Source organism: Trachypithecus francoisi, unplaced genomic scaffold, assembly GCF_009764315.1.
Source record: "Trachypithecus francoisi isolate TF-2019V2 unplaced genomic scaffold, Tfra_2.0 Lachesis_group1, whole genome shotgun sequence".
Classification (NCBI taxonomy): Eukaryota; Metazoa; Chordata; class Mammalia; order Primates; family Cercopithecidae; genus Trachypithecus; species Trachypithecus francoisi.
In genome coordinates, this window is record NW_022681454.1 from 83,294,009 (window position 1) to 83,315,866 (window position 21,858).

At 35.5% G+C, this 21,858-nt stretch overlaps 1 protein-coding gene across 3 annotated transcripts in view; it reads left to right on the forward strand.

Annotated features, from left to right (window-relative positions):
- NFXL1 (nuclear transcription factor, X-box binding like 1) overlaps positions 1-21,858 on the forward strand; it is a 74,849-nt gene that overhangs the window by 9,184 nt on the left and 43,807 nt on the right. For all 3 annotated transcript variants that reach the window (XR_004438035.1, XM_033214748.1, XM_033214747.1), the window contains exons 5-15: positions 1,322-1,452; positions 5,407-5,585; positions 5,839-6,000; positions 6,078-6,178; positions 6,895-7,009; positions 8,342-8,466; positions 11,037-11,159; positions 14,579-14,669; positions 19,334-19,454; positions 19,681-19,840; positions 20,871-20,962. Coding sequence is in view for 2 of the 3 variants with exons in the window: in XM_033214748.1 (XP_033070639.1) it covers positions 1,322-1,452; positions 5,407-5,585; positions 5,839-6,000; positions 6,078-6,178; positions 6,895-7,009; positions 8,342-8,466; positions 11,037-11,159; positions 14,579-14,669; positions 19,334-19,454; positions 19,681-19,840; positions 20,871-20,962 (1,400 nt within the window). In the remaining variant the exon portion in view is untranslated. The remainder of the gene's footprint in view (positions 1-1,321; positions 1,453-5,406; positions 5,586-5,838; positions 6,001-6,077; positions 6,179-6,894; positions 7,010-8,341; positions 8,467-11,036; positions 11,160-14,578; positions 14,670-19,333; positions 19,455-19,680; positions 19,841-20,870; positions 20,963-21,858) is intronic.

Sequence of the window (21,858 nt, forward strand, 5' to 3'; positions counted from 1 at the left end):
CACTGCTATTATAGCAGCATTGCCTAAAGAAAGCAAATCAAGTCAGATGAAATAGTTTGGTCATGTAGAGTGAATCAGAAATTTAACATGCTCTGGTTGGATAGAAGAGTATATCAGATATAGATTCCTTTTGTGCCTAGAGTCACACCTAGTTGGTTTACTTTGATTTCAGCTACAGGAAATGCATAATCTCTGCATGCAGATACAAACCCACTTTAAACACTTGCTGTGTGTGTGCGTTTTTTCCACCTCTGAATTTTCTTCTTGGAAACTGACTTAGCTAGTTCATGGCTATAGTGCAGAAGCACTGGATAGTTAAAGCCCCTTGCAGCAACATTGCACCACAGGGACTTGGTAGGTGAATGCCCCAACCTCCTTACCATTAGTTGTTGGGGCTGGGCAGTCCAAGGCGTGTTTTACATGGTTCTGCAGACGGTCCCCTGTAGGATTGAGCTTCTGTGGCCCTTAGTGGTAATCAGCTCAACAATATGCCATTCATTGGCATTTCTTTTTCCCGTCTAGTCCCCTTACTCCTGCATCCAAGTTCTTATCTCAGATACTGCTTTGGGGGTAACCCAAACTAAGAAGTTGGCTGTTTAATGCTGTTGTTAGCTCATGCAGTATGCTACATATCTGATTTTCTCAAACAGTTGTAAAATGTTATAAGAAAAGGGGAACTGATTTTTATCAGTTTTATCAAAGTATTTGGCAGGTTTTAAAAATGAATTTAGTATTATTTCTTAAGCTTTTAAATTATGTATATTCTTAGTTTTTGATTACCTAATTTTTAAAATTTAGCATTAGTTAGGTGTTAGACTAACAGGTTTTATGTAACAAAAGGGCTATGGAGATATATATGTGCATATTTATGTTTAAGGATTCTTTCGTAGTATTATTTATACTTGGAAATAACCATCCAACAACAAGAAATTTAAGTACCTAAGTCTACATGATGTAATGTATAGCTATAAATATGCTTTCATAAAAAAGACTATAAAATTACATTTCAGTTATTATAGTATGACCTTATTTTTTAAAAGTATGAAAAAATATATATATATAAATTTGGAGACTGTCCAGAATGTTAGCAGTAATTATTTCTAGCTGAATGAATCTGTGTGATTAACAATAATTTTCTTTAACATATTCTACTTTAAATGCATTTCCCATGAAACAGTTCTGTTATACTGGAAGGAAAGACCTTTTTTCTTTAATCCTTAGATAGCTCTTGAAAATAGTTTAGTGTGATACTCATTTTAAATTATTTTACAATTAACAAAGAAAAATTAACATATATTAACTTCTGATACCTTTGTCTTAGGTTTGGAGCTGTTCGGGATGTTTCTGTATATTTCACATGCCCTGTATCCAGAAGTGGGCTAAAGACAGCGAGTTTCTTGTATCTTCTGTGACTGATGATGATTTTGGAAAGAGAGATTATCCCTGGCCTTGGTAACTTTGTCTAGTTAGTTGGATTATTATTATTATTTTCAGATGGAGTTTTAGTCTTGTCACACAGGCTGGAGTGCAGTGGCGATCTTGGCTCACTGCAACCTCCACCTCCTGGGTTCAAGAGATTCTCCTGTCTCAGCCTCCTGAGTAGCTGGGATTATAGTCACCTATCACTACGCCTGGCTAATTTTTTGTATTTTTAGTAGAGACGGGGTTTTACCATGTCTGCCAGGCTGGTCTTGAACTCCTGACCTCAAGTGACCCATCCCAAAAAATCCCAAAGTGCCAATTAGGCTGGCATGCCACTGCACCTGGCCTAGTTAGATTATTAAATTGTAGAATAAATTAAAATTGTAGATTCTACGTTACTTTATTGGTGGTTTCAATATCCATGTTGGGCCTTTAATTAGTCATTTGGTGTGTGAATATATGGAACCTTAATAAAGGCTGGTTTTTTTCAATTTGAATTTGTATAACTAATAAATCATCCAGACTTAATTTTTCCTCTGCAAAGCAGTTCCTTAATTATCCTTTGAAAGGACTTCAGTTTTCTGTAGGACTGAGAATCATTCATAATTGTGATCTTCTTGTCCAGAATTCTATGAGGATGCATTATTATTAAATTGTACAAGACTATCATTTAATGTATTTTGATTATGAGTCCCAGTTTTATCCTCCCAAATCTCAAAACTGCAGGTGTATATTATACAATATCATTTTTTTTTACATTTATTAGTTTTGCTTATTATTGATGATTATTTGGTCTTGAGAACTTTTGTTATATTTCTAGAAAGAGTTGGAGAGTCGAATTTTATATCTCTGCTAAGTAAAGACAACAAGAAACTTATTCATGTTGGCTGTCCAGAGAGGTAGATTGACTGTCAAAGTAGTGAAGCGTAAGCTTCAGGGGCTCTGTGTGGTCACATTTTGTAACTTTAGTAACTAATTTTATGTTTAAAATTTTGAGTTTTTTTTTTTTTTTTTAATTTAAATTTTTATTTTTTTGAGCCAGTTTTGCTGTGTTGCCCAGGCTGGAGTATAGTGGTGTGATCTCGGCTCACTGCAGCCACTGCCTGTATGGTTCAAGCGATTCTCCTGTCTCAGCCTCCAGAGTAGGTGGGATTACAGGTGCCCGCCACCATGTCCGGCTAAGTTTTGTATTTTTAGTAGAGATGGGGTTTCACCATGTTGGCCAGGCTGGTCTTGAACTTCTGGCCTCATGTGATCTACGCACCTTGGCCCCTCAAAGTGTTGAGATTACAGGCGTGAGTCACCGCATCTGGCCAGTGGTGTAGTTTTTAAAAAACATTTAGACATGCTGGTGACTTTTAGAAGAGTATGTAAAAATAATTCTCAGCAATCTGTGAGAGATTTTATTTTCCTGTTACCAATGGGGATATTGAAGTTAATTGAAGGGAAATGACTTCATGCTGTTCACTCTTAAGTAGTGGAGAAACCTAGGATTTCTTACTTTTAAATTCAGTGCTTTTGCTATTCTTTCAGCTGAGTTATGTCTTTTGTCCTTGCTTGTAGAAATGTCATTTTTCTTTTATTGAATGCACACTTTTTGAAAACTGTTTCAAACATTTCAAAGTATATTTGTTTTACTCCTGCATATTATTTACTTGTGGTGGAGGACTTTTAGTGTTTAATAGGTACAGAATTAAGCCAGGTGTTCCAGCTTGTTAGTTTAGAGATTTAAACCTTATGTATATATTTTTTTACCCTCACTCTTCTCACTTCTGTTTTAAGTAGTCATTTTGCCATAGAGGAGGAAAGGATCAATTAAAAAAAAAGTACTGTTACTTCTAATTTAAAAGGAACAACAGTTTAATCAGCTGTGCCGTATACTTTGTGTTCCATATTTCATATTTTTTTAAGAAAATAAATGACCATTCTGGTTAAGAACCCATTTTGTTTAATCTTCATCAAGATGGAGCTAGAACTTGGTAAAATGTTAATAATTTTAAGTTATTTTATGAAAATAAAAAATTTAAAATGCAGGTTTCTACTAAGATACTACTTTTTAATGAAGAAGATCTAGCATAATTACATTTCATTGTTGTCATCCCATTTTAAAAGAAAACTCATACATTTGCATATATTACCCTCACTGGGCCAGTTCAGTTTCAGTGCTGATGGGCAGTGTTAAGGTATGTTGAGTTGCCTATTAGTCATCCATACCCATGCTTATTAAAAATACATATCCCCCTCCACACTGGCTTAAAGGAATAGTAAACACTTTTAATAAAAAAAAAATTGAATTCTTCCAATAAAGTGCCAGTTATTTATTCCAGAGACAGATGAACTTAGTATTTTGTTTTTGATTTTTCATTACAAGAACAAATATCTTTTGGTTATTTTGAATATTTATGTGGCATTTATTTGGAAACCGAACATATTCTCATGACAATGAAAATATTTTGTATATGATACAAAAGAAATTTAAATGTTAATATGAAACTTGTTCTAGTGTAATGTACTAACTATACTCATTTGTCTGGGGGATAAAGTTAGAGCGTCTTTTGAGAATGAAGTGATCTATGATGATCTACAAGTACATTTCTGATAGAGCTGAAGGTTAACACTTCTACTACCAAAACTTATTTATTTTAATGATGGAAGTTTAAAGCCTTTCATGGTACTTGAACTTTTCTTTGACTTAGGCACATTCAAATTATATCTTTTTTTTGGGCTGGGCACAGTGGCTCATGCCTGTAATCCCAGCACTTTGGGAGGCCAAGGCTGATGAATCACTTGAGGTCAGGAGTTTCAACTCCTGGCCAACATGGCAAAAACCCCGAATCTACTAAAAATACAAAAAATTAGCTGGGCGTAGTGGCGTACACCTGTAGTCCCAGCTACTTGGGACACTGAGGCACAAGAATTTTTTGTACCTAGGAGGCAGAGGTTACAGTGAGACGAGATTGCGCCTGGGTGACAGAGTGAGACTCTGTCTCAAAAAAGAAAAAAAAAAATTATATTTTTTTGTGCTAGATGTTATGAATTATGAAATTCTTTATTTTCAAGTTTATTTCCCCTTAATTCTAAATTGTAGTCGTGTTTCTTGCGGTATTGCCTGTCTATAACCTGACTTCTCTCTTCTGTTTGCTGTTGCTAATATATTTTGTTTATTTGTAATCCACAAAACAAAACTTAAAAAGTTGAGCTTTATGAAAAGCAGAGTGAATTTCTCAAGAATAAAGTTCAGGTGGTTAGTAGAAAACTAATGTTACTTTCTTTTTGTAGCTGTATTCTATATATGTGCTGTTTAATTCATGGTAACTGGCCACATGTAGCTATTTCAATATTCAGAAATTATAAAATAAGAAATTTGATTCCTTCCTCAGTTGTAAGCACTAGCCACGTTTCAAGTGCTCACAGTATGTGGCTAATTGCTACTGTATTGGACAATCCCTGTATAAAACTGTTTCATCATCTCAGCACATTGTATTGTACAGTGCTGTTCTATATGGTTGAAATAGATTTTAATAAGATCTTGTTTTTTTTACTAACACAAAGATGGGCCGGGCGCGGTGGCTCACGCCTGTAATCCCAGCACTTTGGGAGGCCGAGGCGGGCGGATCACAAGGTCAGGAGATCGAGACCATGGTGAAACCCCGTCTCTACTAAAAATACAAAAAAAAAAAAAAATTAGCCGGGCGCGGTGGCGGGCGCCTGTAGTCCCAGCTACTCAGGAGGCTGAGGCAGGAGAATGGCGTGAACCGGGAGGCGGAGCTTGCAGTGAGCCGAGATCGCGCCACTGCACTCCAGCCTGGGCGACAGAGCGAGACTCTGCCTCAAAAAAAAAAAAAAAAACAAAGATGGAGCAGAGTTCCTTAACATAAAACTAATTTAACAGAATATACTCTGTTACTAAGTTTATTTATATTTCTGTCTCTCATGTTGCTTTTAAAGGCGAAGTTAGCTTTAATAATTTATTCTTCTTTGTAGTCCAAAATGTAGGTTTGAGTACAAACGATCTGAAACACCTAGTAGATACTATTGCTATTGTGGAAAAGTGGAAGATCCACCTTTAGATCCGTGGCTTGTGCCTCATTCATGCGGCCAAGTATGTGAGCGTGAATTTAAACCTTCTTGTGGCCATAAATGTTTACTCCTCTGTCATCCAGGTGAGTTATATACTGCATTTTTAATTGTTTGTGGGTGATTATTTCTTCTTATGTTGAGGCAAAAAAAAAAAAAATTGTAAAAGTTGAATTCACAATTGAAGTTTGCCATGAGAAAATATTGAAAGTTACTGCCTTTTTTCAAGTATCAGTAAAGAAAGTTCTAGAAATTATTGATAGGTGTAGAAATTGAAAGTTTTAGTTTCTGACTTGAGATTTTTTTTTTTTTTTTTTTTTTGCTTTTACTGAATTCTAGGTCCCTGCCCTCCTTGTCCAAAGATGGTCACAACTACTTGTTACTGTAAGAAAGCAAAACCTATCCCTCGTAGGTGCAGTGCCAAGGAATGGTCTTGTCAGCTGCCATGTGGACGGAAGTTGCTTTGTGGGCAACATAAGTGTGAAAATCCTTGTCATGCAGGTAAAAGGCCATACCCATTAGATTTTTCTGACTAAGCAAAAGTCAATTTCTGTGCTAATTTATCATTGTGGTTTTAGGAAGCTGTCAGCCTTGTCCAAGAGTTAGTAGACAAAAGTGTGTCTGTGGCAAAAAAGTAGCCGAAAGAAGTTGTGCAAGTCCACTATGGCACTGTGATCAAGTAAGTTTATATGCATTTCGAGGGGTGGGTATTAAAGAATACACAAAGCATAGACAACCTAGAAAGCAGCAAGGCTAATCAGGTTTAGTTGGATAAAAGGCAAGGAAGAGTAACAACTCAGGTGAATTATATCATGTTTTAAGAAACTACTCTTAAATTTAATATTATTTTTAATTATTGGAGGAAAAATTTTTTTCAAAGTAACAGGTATTTGTTGAATTTTGGATTCACTACATTTGTACTCTTTCTTGCTAGCTCTTGTCCCCTTCTTCTCTTTCCCCTCTCTTCAACCAGCACCCCTCTCTGCTTCTTGAATTCATCAAATTGAGGAAGTAAGATTGGTTTTATAGGTTGCTTGTCCTAGAATTGGCATGGTTTTACTGCCACTTAGAACTCCTTGGTGAAAGGCCATATGAAGCTGCATGTAGTTTTTTTCTGTATTGCATTTTTAAAATATGCTTTTTGGTGCATAGGAAATATATGTGTGTGTATACATATGTATATATGTACCTATATATGTATATGTACCTATATATACCTATGTATATATGTACCTATATATACACATATGTATGACACCTGTATAAAATATAAAGTAAAATAAGAGGGACATAAGCAGTTGTTTATTTGTGATTGAAAAATGGATTGTATCTTGTATGAAGTCTTTTTTGTTAACTTTTAAATCCTTCATTAGTGTTTATTGCATTTTATTTTAGGTATGTGGAAAAACACTGCCATGTGGTAATCACACATGTGAGCAAGTTTGCCATGTTGGTGCTTGTGGAGAATGTCCTCGATCTGGGAGAAGGTTCTGTCCATGTCAGAAATCAAGTAAGACTTATTTTTTTTATATATAGGAAATGAACTATCAAGCCATGAAAAGACATTCAAAAGACGTGCTCCAGGAAACTTAAGTGCATATTACTAAATGAAAGAAGCCAGTCTGAAAAAGCTACAAAATTTAAGCCTCCAACTATATGACGTTCTGGAAAGGTCCAAACTGTAGTGATCAATGGCTTCCAGGGGTTGGGGAGAGAGAGAGAGATAAATAGGAGAGACATAGAAGATTTTCAGGGTAGGGAAACTCCTCCGTGTGATACTGTAATGGTGAATATATGTTATTATACATTTGTCCAAACCTATAAAATATACAACACCATGAGTGAACCCTTATATAAACTATGAGCTTTGGGTGATTATGATGTGTCAATGTAAGTACATCAGTTATAACAAATGTACCACTCTGGTGGGGTTTGATAATAGCAGAGGCTGTGCTATTGTCATTATTATGTAATAGGTTATAGGTGAGTTTATTTTAGGCTGCTTTGAGGTAAAGGCATAGTAGGATAGCACTTTGAGTCAGCTTCTTTGACTCCCCACAAATAACAGCATCATATGTATAAGACTGCTTCTAATACTTGTCACAATATGTTTATGTTAAAGGTGAGTTTTATAATTTTGTAGTTGTTGCAGTTTTTTAAGAGAGGTGGTTTCATTCTGTTGCCCAGGCTGGAGTGCAGTGGTGTGATCCTAGCTCACTGCAGTCTCACACTCCTGGGCTCAAGTGATCCTCCTGCCTCAGCCTTCTCAGTAGCTGGGAATACAGGCACCTGCCACCATGGCTGGCTCATTTTAAAAAATTTTTGTAGAGATGGGTTCTCCCTGTGTTACCCAGGTTAGCTGCGAACTCCTGGCCTCAAGTAATCCTCCTGTCTCGGCCTTCCAAAGTGCTAGGATTGTAAGTGTGAGCCACTGCGCCTGGCCTGAGTTTTATATTGTTTTAAAGTCTACATCTTTCTTTTTGTCTTTGTGGGGTAGTTCAGAGCAAATTTTTTAAAACAAATTTTTAAATTAGGAAAATTCATGAATGATTTATGTAGTCTTTACTCATTTCTTCAGATAACTATATCTGAAGGAGATAGCCCATAAAAATATGTTTCTTGAGGATGGTAACGTGTCAAATTTCTTTTTAAAAGCCATAAGCTTAACAAATATTAGGGATTATTTTCATTAAAGTTAATTTTTCCCAATGATTATGTGGATACAAAAATTTATAGTCTGAAAGTGCCAGCATTCCTTAGGGAGCTTGAAGAACATAGCATTTTGTTGATGTTTAATAATAATGTATCTTATTATTAACATTGACTTTTTGTCTGTTTTTAGGGTTTTCTTTGCCTTGTACAGAAGATGTACCAACTTGTGGAGACAGTTGTGACAAAGTACTTGAATGTGGAATTCATAGATGTTCACAGCGTTGTCACCGAGGTCCCTGTGAAACATGTAGACAAGTTAGTCATCTCGTGTAATAATTACTTTTAAGGCCGGGCGCGGTGGCTCAAGCCTGTAATCCCAGCACTTTGGGAGGCTGAGACGGGTGGATCACGAGGTCAGATCGAGACCATCCTGGCTAACACAGTGAAACCCCGTCTCTACTAAAAAATACAAAAAACTAGCCGGGCGAGGTGGTGGGCACCTGTAGTCCCAGCTACTCGGGAGGCTGAGGCAGGAGAATGGCGTGAACCCAGGAGGCGGAGCTTGCAGTGAGCTGAGATTGCGCCACTGCACTCCAGCCTGGGTGACAGAGCGAGACTCCGTCTCAAAAAAAAAAAAAAAAAATTGCTTTTAAGAGCTACCTATCATAATGTATCAAATGAGATTGTCCTGTGGTTGTTTTCTATTACTTATTTTCATATACATCTGTGTCATGATCTATATGAATTTAGTGACCTAATATTAGGGTAAGAAGCAGGAGAGTACAGGCATACCATGTTTTATTGCATTTCACTTTATTGTGCTTTGCCAATACTGTGTTTTTAATAAATTGAAGATTTATGGTAAGCCTTTGTAAAACAAGTCTTTCAGCTCCATTTTTCCAACAGTATGTGCTCATGTTTCTGTGTCATATTTGGTAATTCTTGCACTATTTCAGACTTTTTCATTATCGTTATATCTGATATGATAGCCTGTGGTCAGTGATCTTTGATGTTACTATTGTGATTGTTTGGGGGTGCCGCAAACCATGCCCATATTAGACAGTGAATTTAATGGTTAAATGTTGTGTGTGTGTTCTGAATGCTCTACTGACCAGTTGTTCCCCATTCTCTTTCCCTCTCCTTGGGCCTTCCTATTCCCTGAGAGACAACAATATTGAAATTAGGCCAATTAATAACCCTACAGTGGCTTTTGTAAATGTTCAAGTGAAAGGAAGAGTCGCACATTTCTCATTTAAATCAAAAGCTAGAGATGGTTAAGCTAGTGAGGGAGGCAAGTTGAAAGCTGAAATAGGCTGAAAGGTCTCTTGCATCAATTAGCCATGTTGTGTATGAAAGGAAAAGTTCTTGAAGGAAGTTAAAATTGCTACTGCAGTGAATACAGGAATGATAAGAAAGTGAAACAGCCTTATTGATGATAAGGAGGAAGATTTAGAGGTCTGCAAAGATCAAAGTAATTGTAATATTACCTTAAGCCAAAGCCTACTCCAAAGCAAGGCCCTAACTTCACTTCTATGAAGGCTGAGAGAGGTGAGGAAGGTGCACAAGAAAAGTTTGAAACTAGCAGAGGTTGGTTCTTGAGGTTTAAGGAAAGAAGCCCTGTTCATAATACAAAGGTGCAAGGTGAAGCAGCAAGTGTTGATGTAGAAGCTGTCAGGTTATCCAGATGATCTAGCTAAGGTAATTGATGAAGGTGGCTACATTAAAGAAAAGATTTTCAACTGAGATGAAATAGCCTTCTACTGGAAGAAGATACCATATAGGACTTTCACAGTTAAAGCTTCAAAGCGTCAAAGAATAGGCTTTCTTCTTAAGGGCTAATGTAGCTCCTTAATTGCTTATTAATTGATAATGTAGCTCATTAGTGTAGCTCATAATTGAAGCCAATGCTCATTTACTATTTCAAAAATTGTAGGGGTATGAATTTTGTATGAATTTTGCTGAACCTAGTCTGCTTATGCTCTGTAAATGGAACAACAAAGCCTAGATGACAGCACATCTATTGACAGCACACCTTTATGGCATGGTTATAAGCCCACTCTTGAGACTGACTGATCAGGAAATTTTCTTTTCAAAATATTACTGCTCATTGACAATGCACCTGGTCACCCACGAGCTCTGATTGAGGTGTATAAAGAGATGAATGTTTTTATGCCATGTCTGCTAATACAGTATCCATTCTGCAGCCCATGGATCAAGGAATAATTTTGACTTTCAAGTTCTATTTTTTAAGAAATGTATTTCCTAAGGCTATAGCTGCCATAGATAGTGATTCCTCTGATGAATCTTGGCAATGTAAATTGAAAACCTTCTGGAAAGAATTCCTCATTTTAGATGCCATTCAGAATATTCATTATAATGAGAGTAGGTCAAAATATCAACATTAACTGGAGTTCATAAGAAGTTGATCCCAGCCCTCTTGGATGACTTCGAGTGTTCAAGACTTCAGTAGAGGTCTAGACTTGAGACTTTAAAGTTGTATATGTCATTTTGGTTTTGACCAGAGCACCAAGTCCACAAGTTAGCTTACTAGGTAATCTAGTTTTTTTGAGTTTACTGAGACAAGAGTTGCAGATGTTATGGTTGTAATGAAATGGAAGTGGTTTTTTTATGTGGTTTTTTTTTTTTTTTTACTATTTAATATCAGTTTTGTAAATTTAATAACAATTTATATGAAGTCCTTTTTGGAGCAAAGTAAGATATAAGTAAATGTTTTAGGAAATTCAAATTGGTTTTTGGTAAAGTTTGTTATACAAATTTAGTGTTAAAATTTTTGTTCTTTATGTTTTAATAATTGTAAAAGGTGCGATGTGAGGAAAAAATATTAACAAAAATCAATTTTAATAGCATTTATTTTATTCTTCCAGGAAGTGGAAAAGCATTGTCGCTGTGGAAAGCATACAAAACGAATGCCTTGTCATAAACCTTATCTGTGTGAAACTAAATGTGTTAAGATGCGTGACTGTCAGAAGCATCAATGTAGAAGAAAGGTTTGTGTATTAACCTTGGAAACCTCTGATTTAAAGACTGTATTGAATTTCTCCATTTTGGACCTGCAATAAGTACTGTCTTGAACTCTTTCTCAAATGTTCAGGCATATGCTTTGTTTTAATATGTTAATAAATATTCTAGATTAACCTTAATCTAGATAGTTTTTGTACTAGTGGGAATTGTACCAATATTTTTCAAATGAGAAGTTTCTTGTCCTGTGCATTGTCCTCTCAGCTTGATATTTCTGATCACTGACTGTTTCTGATCACTGAAATGTATGATTTTCATATATTTTATATTTGTGTATTTTATAAACCCCAAATACATTGTCTTTACTTTTGCTTTAAATAATCAGTTATCTTTTAAAGAGCTTGAAAAAATAAGAAAAAGTAATTTTTAATATTTATCATACTTTTGGTGCTTTTCATCTTTTTGTACAGATTCACATTTCCATCACATTTCATTTTTTTTCTATCCTGAAGGATTTCCTTTAACATTTCTAATAGTGCTGGCCATGAATTCTTTCAACTTTATATGTCTGAATATAACTTTCTTTAGTCTTTGTGAAAAATATTTTTACTTTAGAGCTCTAGTTAGGCAGTTTTTAACCCCCATACTTTAAAGGTATTGCTCTGCTATCTTTTAGCTTGCATTTTTTCCAATAAGTAGTATACTGTGATTGTTATATTTGTTCCTCTGTACTGATTGTTTCTCTTTTTTTCTGGCTGGTTATTAAGATCTTTCTCTTTATCACCAGTTTTCAGCAGTTTGTTTCTGGTGTTCCTTGGTGTAGTGTTCTTTATGTTTCTTAACTTAGTTTTCATTGAGCTGCTTAGATCTATAGATTTATAGTTTTTATTATATTTGTGAAATTTTTGGTGTTTATTACTTCAGATTTTTTTTTTCTGTTTTCCCGTACCCATCACCTTCTGAGACTTTGAGGACATGTATATTATATGCTGCTTTAATTTCCAAGTTCACTGATACTATATTTATTTTTCAGTCTGTTTCTGTTTTAGTTTATATAGTTTTGTGTTCAACATCGCTAATTTTCTTCTGCATTGTCTAATCTGCTTTTTATCCCATCCTGTGTTTTTCATCTGAGAAGTGTATTTTCATCTCTAGAAGTTGGATTTGGGTCTTTTTTATATCTTCCGTGTTTCTCCTTAGCATGTTCATGCTTCCTTTACCTACTTGAATGTTAGATAGGCTGTATTTGTAATATCTGCTTTAATATCCTTGTGTACTAATTCTGTCATCTTTCATTTCTGAGTCTGTTTATTGATTTTTCTGCTTTTTTGGGATTATATTTTCCTGCTTCTTTGTCTGCTAGATGATTTTTGATTGTTTCTAGACATGAATTTTACATTTTTGGGTGCTGGTTCTTTTTGTTTGTTTATTTGTATTTCTTTAAATATTTTTAAGCCTTATTCTGGGACAAAGTTAAGTTTCTCAAAAATTGTTTGTTCTTTCAGAGGCTTGATATTTTTAAGTGTGACCAGAACACTCTTTTGTTTAGGGCTAATTTGGCCCCATTACTGAGGCAAAAAGTCTTCTAAGTACCCTACTTGATGCCCAGGTATTAGAAGATCCTTCCACTCTGGCTTGAGGAACACAGAGTTTTTCCCAGCCTTGTGTGATCTCTTGAAATGTATTCTGCCTTCTCTTTCCAGTAGTTCAGCTTTTGGGTTGTTTCCTCTCACACACATACAGACCAGTACTCAGCCAAAGACCCAAGGAGTTCTTTTTGGAGTTCTTCAGAGCTTTTTCTGTGCTGCTGCCTTCTCTCCACAAATTCTAGCCACACTGGCCTCTCTGAATTACGAATTTTGTCTACTCAACTTTGTAAGACAGCCAGATTCTGCTTGTGATCTGCTTCCTTGTGCTATAGCCAGAAGTCTTCATGTGTAAGCTGATGGCATTGCAGGCCTTACCTAGTTTGTTTCCCTTCTGTTAGGGACTGCCATCTGTGCCTCATTATCTAATGTCTGAAAACTGTAGCTTCATATCTTTTATCTGGTTTGCTAGTTGTTTGAGACAGGAGTGTAAATCTGGTGGTTGTTACTCCATCGTAATTTGAAACAGAGGTGTCTATTGGCTTATTCAATTCATGGACCACATAACCTTTTCCCCCACTGGCAAAGTGGTAGGATAGGCACATAGTATTACTCAATAAACATTTGTCTAATTGAATAAACTGTATTGCCTTTTTTTTTTTTTGAGATGGAGTCTTGCTCTGTCAAGGCTGGAGTGCAGTGGTGTGATCTTGGCTCACTGCAACCTCCGCCTCCCATGTTCAAGCAATTCTCCTGCCTCAGCCTCCCTGAGTAGGTGGAACTACAGGCATGCACCACCATGCCTGGCTAATTTTTGAGAATAAACTATATTGACTTAATTGCTTTTTAATAATGTACATTTTGTTTTTAGCTATTTTTATATACTGCAACTATACAACTCTAAGTTTCTTTAAGACAATTGTATTCTGTATTTCCTTTCCAAAGTTAGGTAAGTAAGAAGTTAAGGAACGAGTTAAGATGGCAATATAGACTTGAAGTAGTTGACTGGTATCCATGATTGAAAAATTAGGACAGGTCATAGCTAGCTATATTTCTCACACATGGAAGTATCTGTGAAACCAGGGAAGTGACAAAGAAAGCTGGATGCAAGTAGCCTATCTCTGCTTCTCTTCTTTAGTCTCTTATTCTATGGTTTGAAACTAACTGTCAAACGAAGCCAGGAACAGTGGATTATGCCTATAATCCCAGTACTTTGGGAGGCCAAGGCGGGCAGATCGCTTGAGCTCAAGAGTTTGAGAGCAGCCTGGGCAACATGGCAAAACTCCATCTCTACCAAAAATACAAAAACTACCTGGGTGTGTTGGGGAGAGCATGTAGAACTAGGTACTCAGGAGGCTGAGGTGTGAGAATGGCTTGAGCCTGGGAGGTGGAGGTTGCAGTCAGTCAGGACTGTGCCATTACACTCTAACCTGGGCAACAGAGCCAGACCCTGTCTCAAGAAAAAAGAAAAAGAAAATACATAACTGCCAAATGAATCTGTACATTGAATTGATTTAAATTTTTTAAAAAGCCAGACTAATTGTTTTCCTGTATTGACATTCCTTTGGTTAATATTGTTAGTCTCTGCATGGATAAAGGAATGAAATTATCTGATGGAAATGTTTTGAATCATAGAATAATTAACTGAAGGTCAAGAAAATTTAGCTTGATTTGTTAAATTAGGTCATCATAAGTTCTTAGTGAAGTATGTTTACTTACCAGAAGAATGTTGATATTCTTGACTACTTCTTTTAGTGAAAACTGTATCTTTTGCTTTCCATAAGTTCTGTAACTAGTAATGACATGCCTATTATTAATGGGTTTTTGAATTACCTGTTCTTTATATATTGCTTTCTCTTCAGTGTTGCCCTGGAAACTGTCCACCTTGTGATCAAAACTGTGGACGGACTTTAGGATGTAGAAATCATAAGTGTCCATCTGTCTGTCACAGAGGTAAACTTTAACAATAGCTATGATTTTATGTTTGTATTGATGTAGTGTTTTTTTTTTATTGTCAATATTCAATATAATGTATTGAGATAGTGTTTTAGTCATTGTGTATCTCACTTGACTCTCTTAACCTTGAGAATAAGGTAAGACAGTTTGCCAGTGTCCCTATTTTATAGGCAAAGAGGTTGAAACTTAAGAGGGTTCAGTGACTTACTCAGGGAAATGTCTAGTACATTTGAACCCAGGATTTCTGTATATAAAAGTATTGTCCTTTCTATAACACCATGTTGTTTTCCCACTTCCTAACTTTCCCCACACAATTTTTTAATCAATGAAGGTGTTCTTAGCATTTTGAACACCTTATTTATTCTGAATTTTATGTACTTCTTTGGAGTTAAATCTAGTGAAGGATTAGATATGTCCTAAGCTGGTGATTTTTAAACATTTTGATCTCATGACCCCTTTACACTCTTTGGTCCCCAAAGGCCTTTTGTTACAAATGTGAGTTTTATTCATTGACATTTATTGTATTTGAAATTAAAATAAAATGTAATAATATTTTTTTAAATAGCAATATTAAGCCCATTATATCTTAATACAAGTAATGTACTTTTATGAAAAATAACTATTATCTGAAAAAAGTAGAAAATTTTACATTCTTACAAATGTCTTTAATGTCTAGCTTAACAGAAAATAGCTGGATTCACATATATGCTTCTGCATTCAATCTGCTGTGGATATCACTTGTCACTGGCTTCTGGAAAACTCTGTGCATATGAGACCTTGCAGACCTCCTGAAAGGGTCTCAAGAACCGCTAAGGTTCCTGGACTATACTTTGAGAATTACGTTCTAAGTTATTACTAGACATTGAAAACTGAGTTAACTTCACTCATTTGGATTATGTTGATATGAAATGGAATCTACTGAGATATGGTATAGAGTATTAGAAAGAATGAACTTAGAGTAAGAAATCCTGGATTTAAGCCTAGACTCTGCCAGTTAGTAGTTTAATACCTAGAACAAACTACTAAACTGTTTCTCGGTTGATCTCCCAATCCTTTCAGAAATCCTGCATCATATATGGAACTATTATTATTTTATATGTGGAACAGGCCAGGAGACTATTGGCCCAAGGTGAATAGAACTAGTCGCAGAGTCAGGATGTGAACCCAGTGTTTATGATATTTCCATTATACTACATTCCTTCCCCATTAGGAAAAGTGTCAGATTATATTACCCTGTAGACATTTTCTGTAGGTGTTCTTTGATTTGTCAGTGAAGTTTAGAAACAGTTTTTCAGGTATGTTCTCACCAACACTAGAAAGATTTCATTTTCTTTTATAGTCATTACATCACTGACCCATTGAGTTTTTGCAGATTTTTGCAAACTATATCTCTATAATGTAACTGGTTTAACAGTAGTAAATCTAATATTTTGTTATTTACCGCATTACAAGATTAAAGGAAGAATGAGAGCATCTTGATAAACATCTAAAAATGGTTGATAAATCCAACATTTATATAAGATAAAAGTTTAATTGGAAATAGACATATCCTTAACCTGATAAAGAGTATCTGCAAAGTTTAGAGCAAATATCATACTTATTGGAGAAGTGTTAGAAGCATTTCCTTCTCTCATATTTTTGTGAAGCAAAGCCCACAAATATTTCAGTATTAATCTCTAAAAGATGGATTCTTAACCTAAACATAGTTAACATATTTCTTCATATCAGCAAATATCTGGTGTTCAAATTTCTTGTTGTCTTATAAGTAACTTCATTTTTTACGTCAGTTTATAGACTCTAAAACCTAATAAAACTGACATTGTAATTGGTTTTGTTTCAAAAGTCTTTTAATTTATAATTTCCATCCTCTATCTCCTTTTTTCCCTTGTGACTTATTTGTTGAAGAAACTAGGTTGCTTTATTTAGTTTCTCAGAGCCTGGGTTTTGCAGATTGCATCTCTGTGGTATTATTTAACACGTTCCTCTGTCTTCTATATTTTCTGTAACCTGTTAATTGGATCTGGAGGTTTGATCAGGTTCAAGTTTTGATATTTTTTGGTAGAGTGGTGTTTTTTTTGTTGTTGTTTTTTTTTAGATTTTTATTAACCCTTAAAAAAGCTTATTAGTCACAACAAAATTTTCCCTGATGGAAAGTATATGGAAGATGCTGTTGTGCAACTCTCAACATTTGTTTCATCTACAGTTTTAAAAGAATGTGGAATCATAGTATCATACTATTTTTCCATCATTCTAGAATCCTTCGTAAGCAGAATTATACAATAATTTATAGGGGGAATGTACTAACTGCATGCTTGTGTTGCGGGTATATGAAAATTTGATTTATAGTTTTTTTTTTTTTTTTGAGACGGAGTCTCTCTCTGTCACCAGACTGGAGTGCAGTGGCGTGATCCCGGCTCCCTGCAACCCCTGACTCCCCAGTTCAAGTGATTCTCCTGCCTCAGCCTCCCGAGCAGCTGGGATCACAGGCATATGCCACCATGTCCAGCTAATTTTTGTATTTTTAGTAGAGCCGGGATTTCACCATGTTGGTTAGGATGTTTCGATCTCCTGATCTCGTGATCTGTCTGCCTCAGCCTCCCAACATGCTAGGATTACAGGCATGAGCCACAGCCTCCGACCGATTTATAGTTTTTTTTTTTAAGTTCTGGATCATCTGTGTTTATAGTTTTAGAACTACCCGAATCATGCCTATTTTGGCTATTAACTGGTATTGGACAGTGTATTTACAGTCTCCATATACTACTTTTTCATTTTGAAAGTATTATCATGGAAGCTATTTTAATTAAAATATGTTATGCTGTATAGGTATCTATAACGAATTCTGTTGGTCAGTAGGGAGACTGTTTAGAGAAATTATCCCTTATTCTCAAAATTTAATTTTAAAAAACGTGATACTGTTGTTTAGAATAGCAAAAAGGTTATGTTTGATAAGTTCCTCTGCTGAAGATGAACGAAAAATTGTCATTGTTAAGTATAGAAACTGATATAATATGCTGAATGAAAGCTGACTTAAATATCACTATCAACTTTAAAAATACAACTTGTAGTCATTCTTTGGGTAAAATAAAAATAAAACTTGATTATGTGGGTTAGGATAATTGACTTGCATTAACATCAAGAATATATGTGTAAAAACACATTGGGTGTTTTGTATAATAAATGTTATGTTTGACCCTACGATGTTTTACCTCTAATTTTCTTTTTCTATGTTCATTATTTGAATTATAATTCTTAATTTGTATTTTTTTTAGGGAACCATTTTGAACTTCTAGAGGCACTTAAGCCAGGATATTGTCTATCTTTAATCTTTTTTTATCAGGTTAACTCCCGGTCTGTGTTTTGCTTGGTCCTGTCACCTAAGCAACAGTCTCTTTAAGATATTCATTTCTTTGTTGAAAACTCTTCTTCCTTCATTATTTCATTTCTGATAGAGTTCCTTACGGGGAAAACTAGAGTGGAAGAAAGCCCTTAAGATGATAACAGAACCTCTTGGAGAGAACTTTATAACCTGCTTTAAATATTTCTTTGATTTTGTTTTTTTATATTTCTGCCAACCCATAATAAAAGAGTGTAAAAAGCTGAAACCAAACTAACATTTTTTTTTTTTTTTTATGTTTAGAAGAGATATAGTTGGAATTATAGCCTAAAATGGTGGCTTAGTACTTAGTCTTTCACAAAGTACAGTTAATGGAAAATGGACTGTACTTGCTACTAACCAATATCAGGTCATGAGAGAGAAGTTATTGGGAATTCATCTAAAAATTGTGTACTTGGATAAATGTATGAAAACAGGCCAACGATATTATTGTTAATGTTAAATTTTCCAAAGACTTAAATCCATTTTTGCTTATTTTAGTTTTGAATGAATAATGTGTTAAATTTGTTGTTTAGAACAGAAGTTTTAGCAATTTTAGAGAAATGTCTAAAACTTTATTGAGGTCCCGGTGGGTACAGAGAGAAAAGTGTTATAAATCAGGGGCTGGGTGCAGTGGCTCACGCCTGTAGTCCCACCATTTGGGAAGCTGAGGTGGGAAGATTGCTTGAGTCCAGGAGTTCGAGACCAGCCTGGGCAACATAGTGAGACCCTCTCATCTCTATAAATAATCAGAAATTAACTTGGCATGGTGGTGTGTGTCTGTAGTCCCTGCTACTTGGGAGGCTGAGGTAGGAGAATTGCTTGAGCCCAGAAAGTTGAGGCTGCAGTGAGCCATGATCATGCGACAGCACTCAGCTTGAGCAACAGGGTGAGACCCTGTTACAAAAAAAGAAGAGAAAAGTGTTGCAAGTCAAAAGTATACAGCTTGTTAAATTTTTACGAACTGAACATAGCCAGGTAACCAAAAGTTACATAATTAAACAGAACATTACCAGAATTTTCAACACCCTACTTGCATCCTTCATAACCATTACTCTGATTTTGAACAGTATGGATTAGTTTTTCTTGTTTACTTTATATAAATGGAATAATGCACTATGTACTCTTTGTGTCTGAATCAATGTTTTATGGTAAGATTCATTCATGTTGTTGTAGTTTCTTCATTCTGGTTGTAGAGTATCCCATTGTGTGAATATACTATTACCATTGATAGGCATTTGGGTAGTTAAGGAAACTTTTTAATTGTCAGATTTTTTTTTTTCAGGCAGTTGCTATCCCTGCCCAGAAACCGTAGATGTGAAGTGTAATTGTGGTAATACAAAGGTGACAGTGCCCTGTGGCCGAGAACGTACCACAAGACCACCCAAGTGCAGGGAGCAATGCAGGTGAGTTTGAAGCTTTGTACAAGCTTTCATCTGATGTTGTACAAATTTAAATTCATATTGGCTTTTAATATTTTAATTTTATTTTGCTTTAGTGTTTTAAAATATTAATATTCACAGTATACTCATTCTATATGGAATCAGAAGATATATAAATAGATAATTTTCCTTTAGATGTAATTATTCAATGATTAAAAGTAATTTTTGAAAATTGTACTTTATGATTTAGTCGACCACCAACTTGTCATCATACAAGTCAAGAAAAACATCGCTGTCACTTTGGCTCTTGTCCACCATGTCATCAACCTTGCCAAAAAGTTTTGGAGAAATGTGGTCATTTGTGTCCTGCTCCGTGTCATGATCAAGCATTAATAAAGCAGACTGGCAGGGTAAGGGAATAATGCTATTAAAGAAATAGTGCATTGCTGTGGGTTGTACTTTCTTGCTTTTACTTAGTTTTTCAACGAGCAGTGATTAAGCACTTACTGGGAAGCACTGTGCTTGGAGCAGGGTACAAGGTAATCAAGACTTGATTTTTTTGTTTTAAGCAACTCACAGTGTAGAAAAGGAGTGAAACCAATAAACAGTGTTTGCAAATACAGTGTGATAGTTACATTATGATCATGATATAGATGAATTTGGCAGTCCTCCTTCATATATTGTGGTTTAGGGTTATAGATGTCTCCTATAACCTTATTTTAAAGATTTGTTCACTTTTTAATATTTTATTTAATATTTATTTATTGATTTATTTTTTGAGACAGAGTCTCACTCTGTTGCCCAGGCTGGAGTGCAGTGGTGTGATCTCAGTCACTGCAACCTCCACCTCCCGGGTTCAGTGATTCTCGTGCCTCAGCCTCTGAGTAGCTGGGATTATAGGCGCCTGCTACCATGCCCAGCTAATTTTTGTATTTTTAATAGAGATGGGGTTTCACTTTGTTGATCAGGCTGGTCTCGAACTCCTGACCTCAAGTGATCTGCCTGCCTCAGCCTCCCAAAGTGCTGGAATTACAGACGTGAGGCACCATGCCCAGCTCATCCTCATGAATACTGAGCCCTAAGTATCAAGCATTTTTTTAGGTGCTGAGGAATAACAGTGAGTAAAATAATGGAGGTTATAATCAATTGGTAGATGTTTTTCTCATTTCCTTATTGGAAGTAAAGGAGGCTACACTGCCTTTGTTTTACCATTTATAAACTGGATTCTGTCTCAGTTATTAATATCAAATGTGTATGGAGGGTAACAATTTCATTTAATACAGATAAAATGAAATATTTCAGTAAGCACAATTTATTGATTATTGGAAAGAATTTCAACCTGCTTGAGCAGAGGATACATGGAACTATTTTCTTAGATTCTTAAAATGGCCATATGATTTAATCCCTCTCATTTAAAATTCTTGTGTATTTTATTTGTAGCACCAGCCTGCAGGCCCTTGGGAACAGCCTTCTGAGCCAGCATTTATTCAGACTGCATTACCGTGTCCTCCATGTCAAGTTCCTATTCCTATGTAAGTATTAGAATTTCAATTAAAAGAAAAAAAAAAAAAACTTTTGACATAGCTTCAAGGGTATCTGAAGTCAATCTCTCTTTTTTCTTAGTTCAGTTCATTATTATTTCAGGCCTAACCTATAAACTAGTCTGTCTGTCTTAAGCTTCATCCTTTTCAAACATGTTTGTCGTACTTGCTTATAAACCTCCTATAGATATCTTTTTTTGAGTTTTTACCCCCAGTTGGAGTTTGAAGTCCTTCTTAGCTTTCCATAGCAACTTGTGCATGCAGTTACAAAAACAAATCCAAGGAACATCATTTGTTAGTTTTGCTGATGATTCCCATACTAGAGTGGAAGCTCCCTGAAGACAGAAGAAAGCCAGGTTTTACATAAGGCAAACTTGGGGAATATTTAAAGGAAGCCTTGGAAATGAGAGGAAGTAGTTTCCTCAATGGGCCAGTGAATGACTAGGACTGAGCTATAAAGAGCTGAACCTACAGTAATAGGAAATCCTGGAATTTTTTATACTTCCAGCAGCGGTTATGGAGTATAGGGAAAAAAGCACAGAATGCTGAGAAGCAACATAAAATTAGAAAAGGGACGGTTGTTTACAACTGAGGTGCCAAATTAAACATTGGTATTTCTTGTATATTGGTCTTTTAAAGAGAGGGTTGTTTTTGTTTTTTAATTGTAAAAGCTTTCATTTGCACAACATTCCTCCCAGTTGAAATAGCATGTATATTTTTGTATATTGATCACACAGTCAAGTTGGGAGGCAAAGTGTTGTTAGGAGATATATGCACAAATAGGGTAATTTTAGTCTGTAGATTTAATGGAGGAGGGCTGTGTAGTTAGCAGAGAGGTTTTTCATGTAGGTATTCAGTTATTTGAGACTACTGAAGACTTAAGTTAT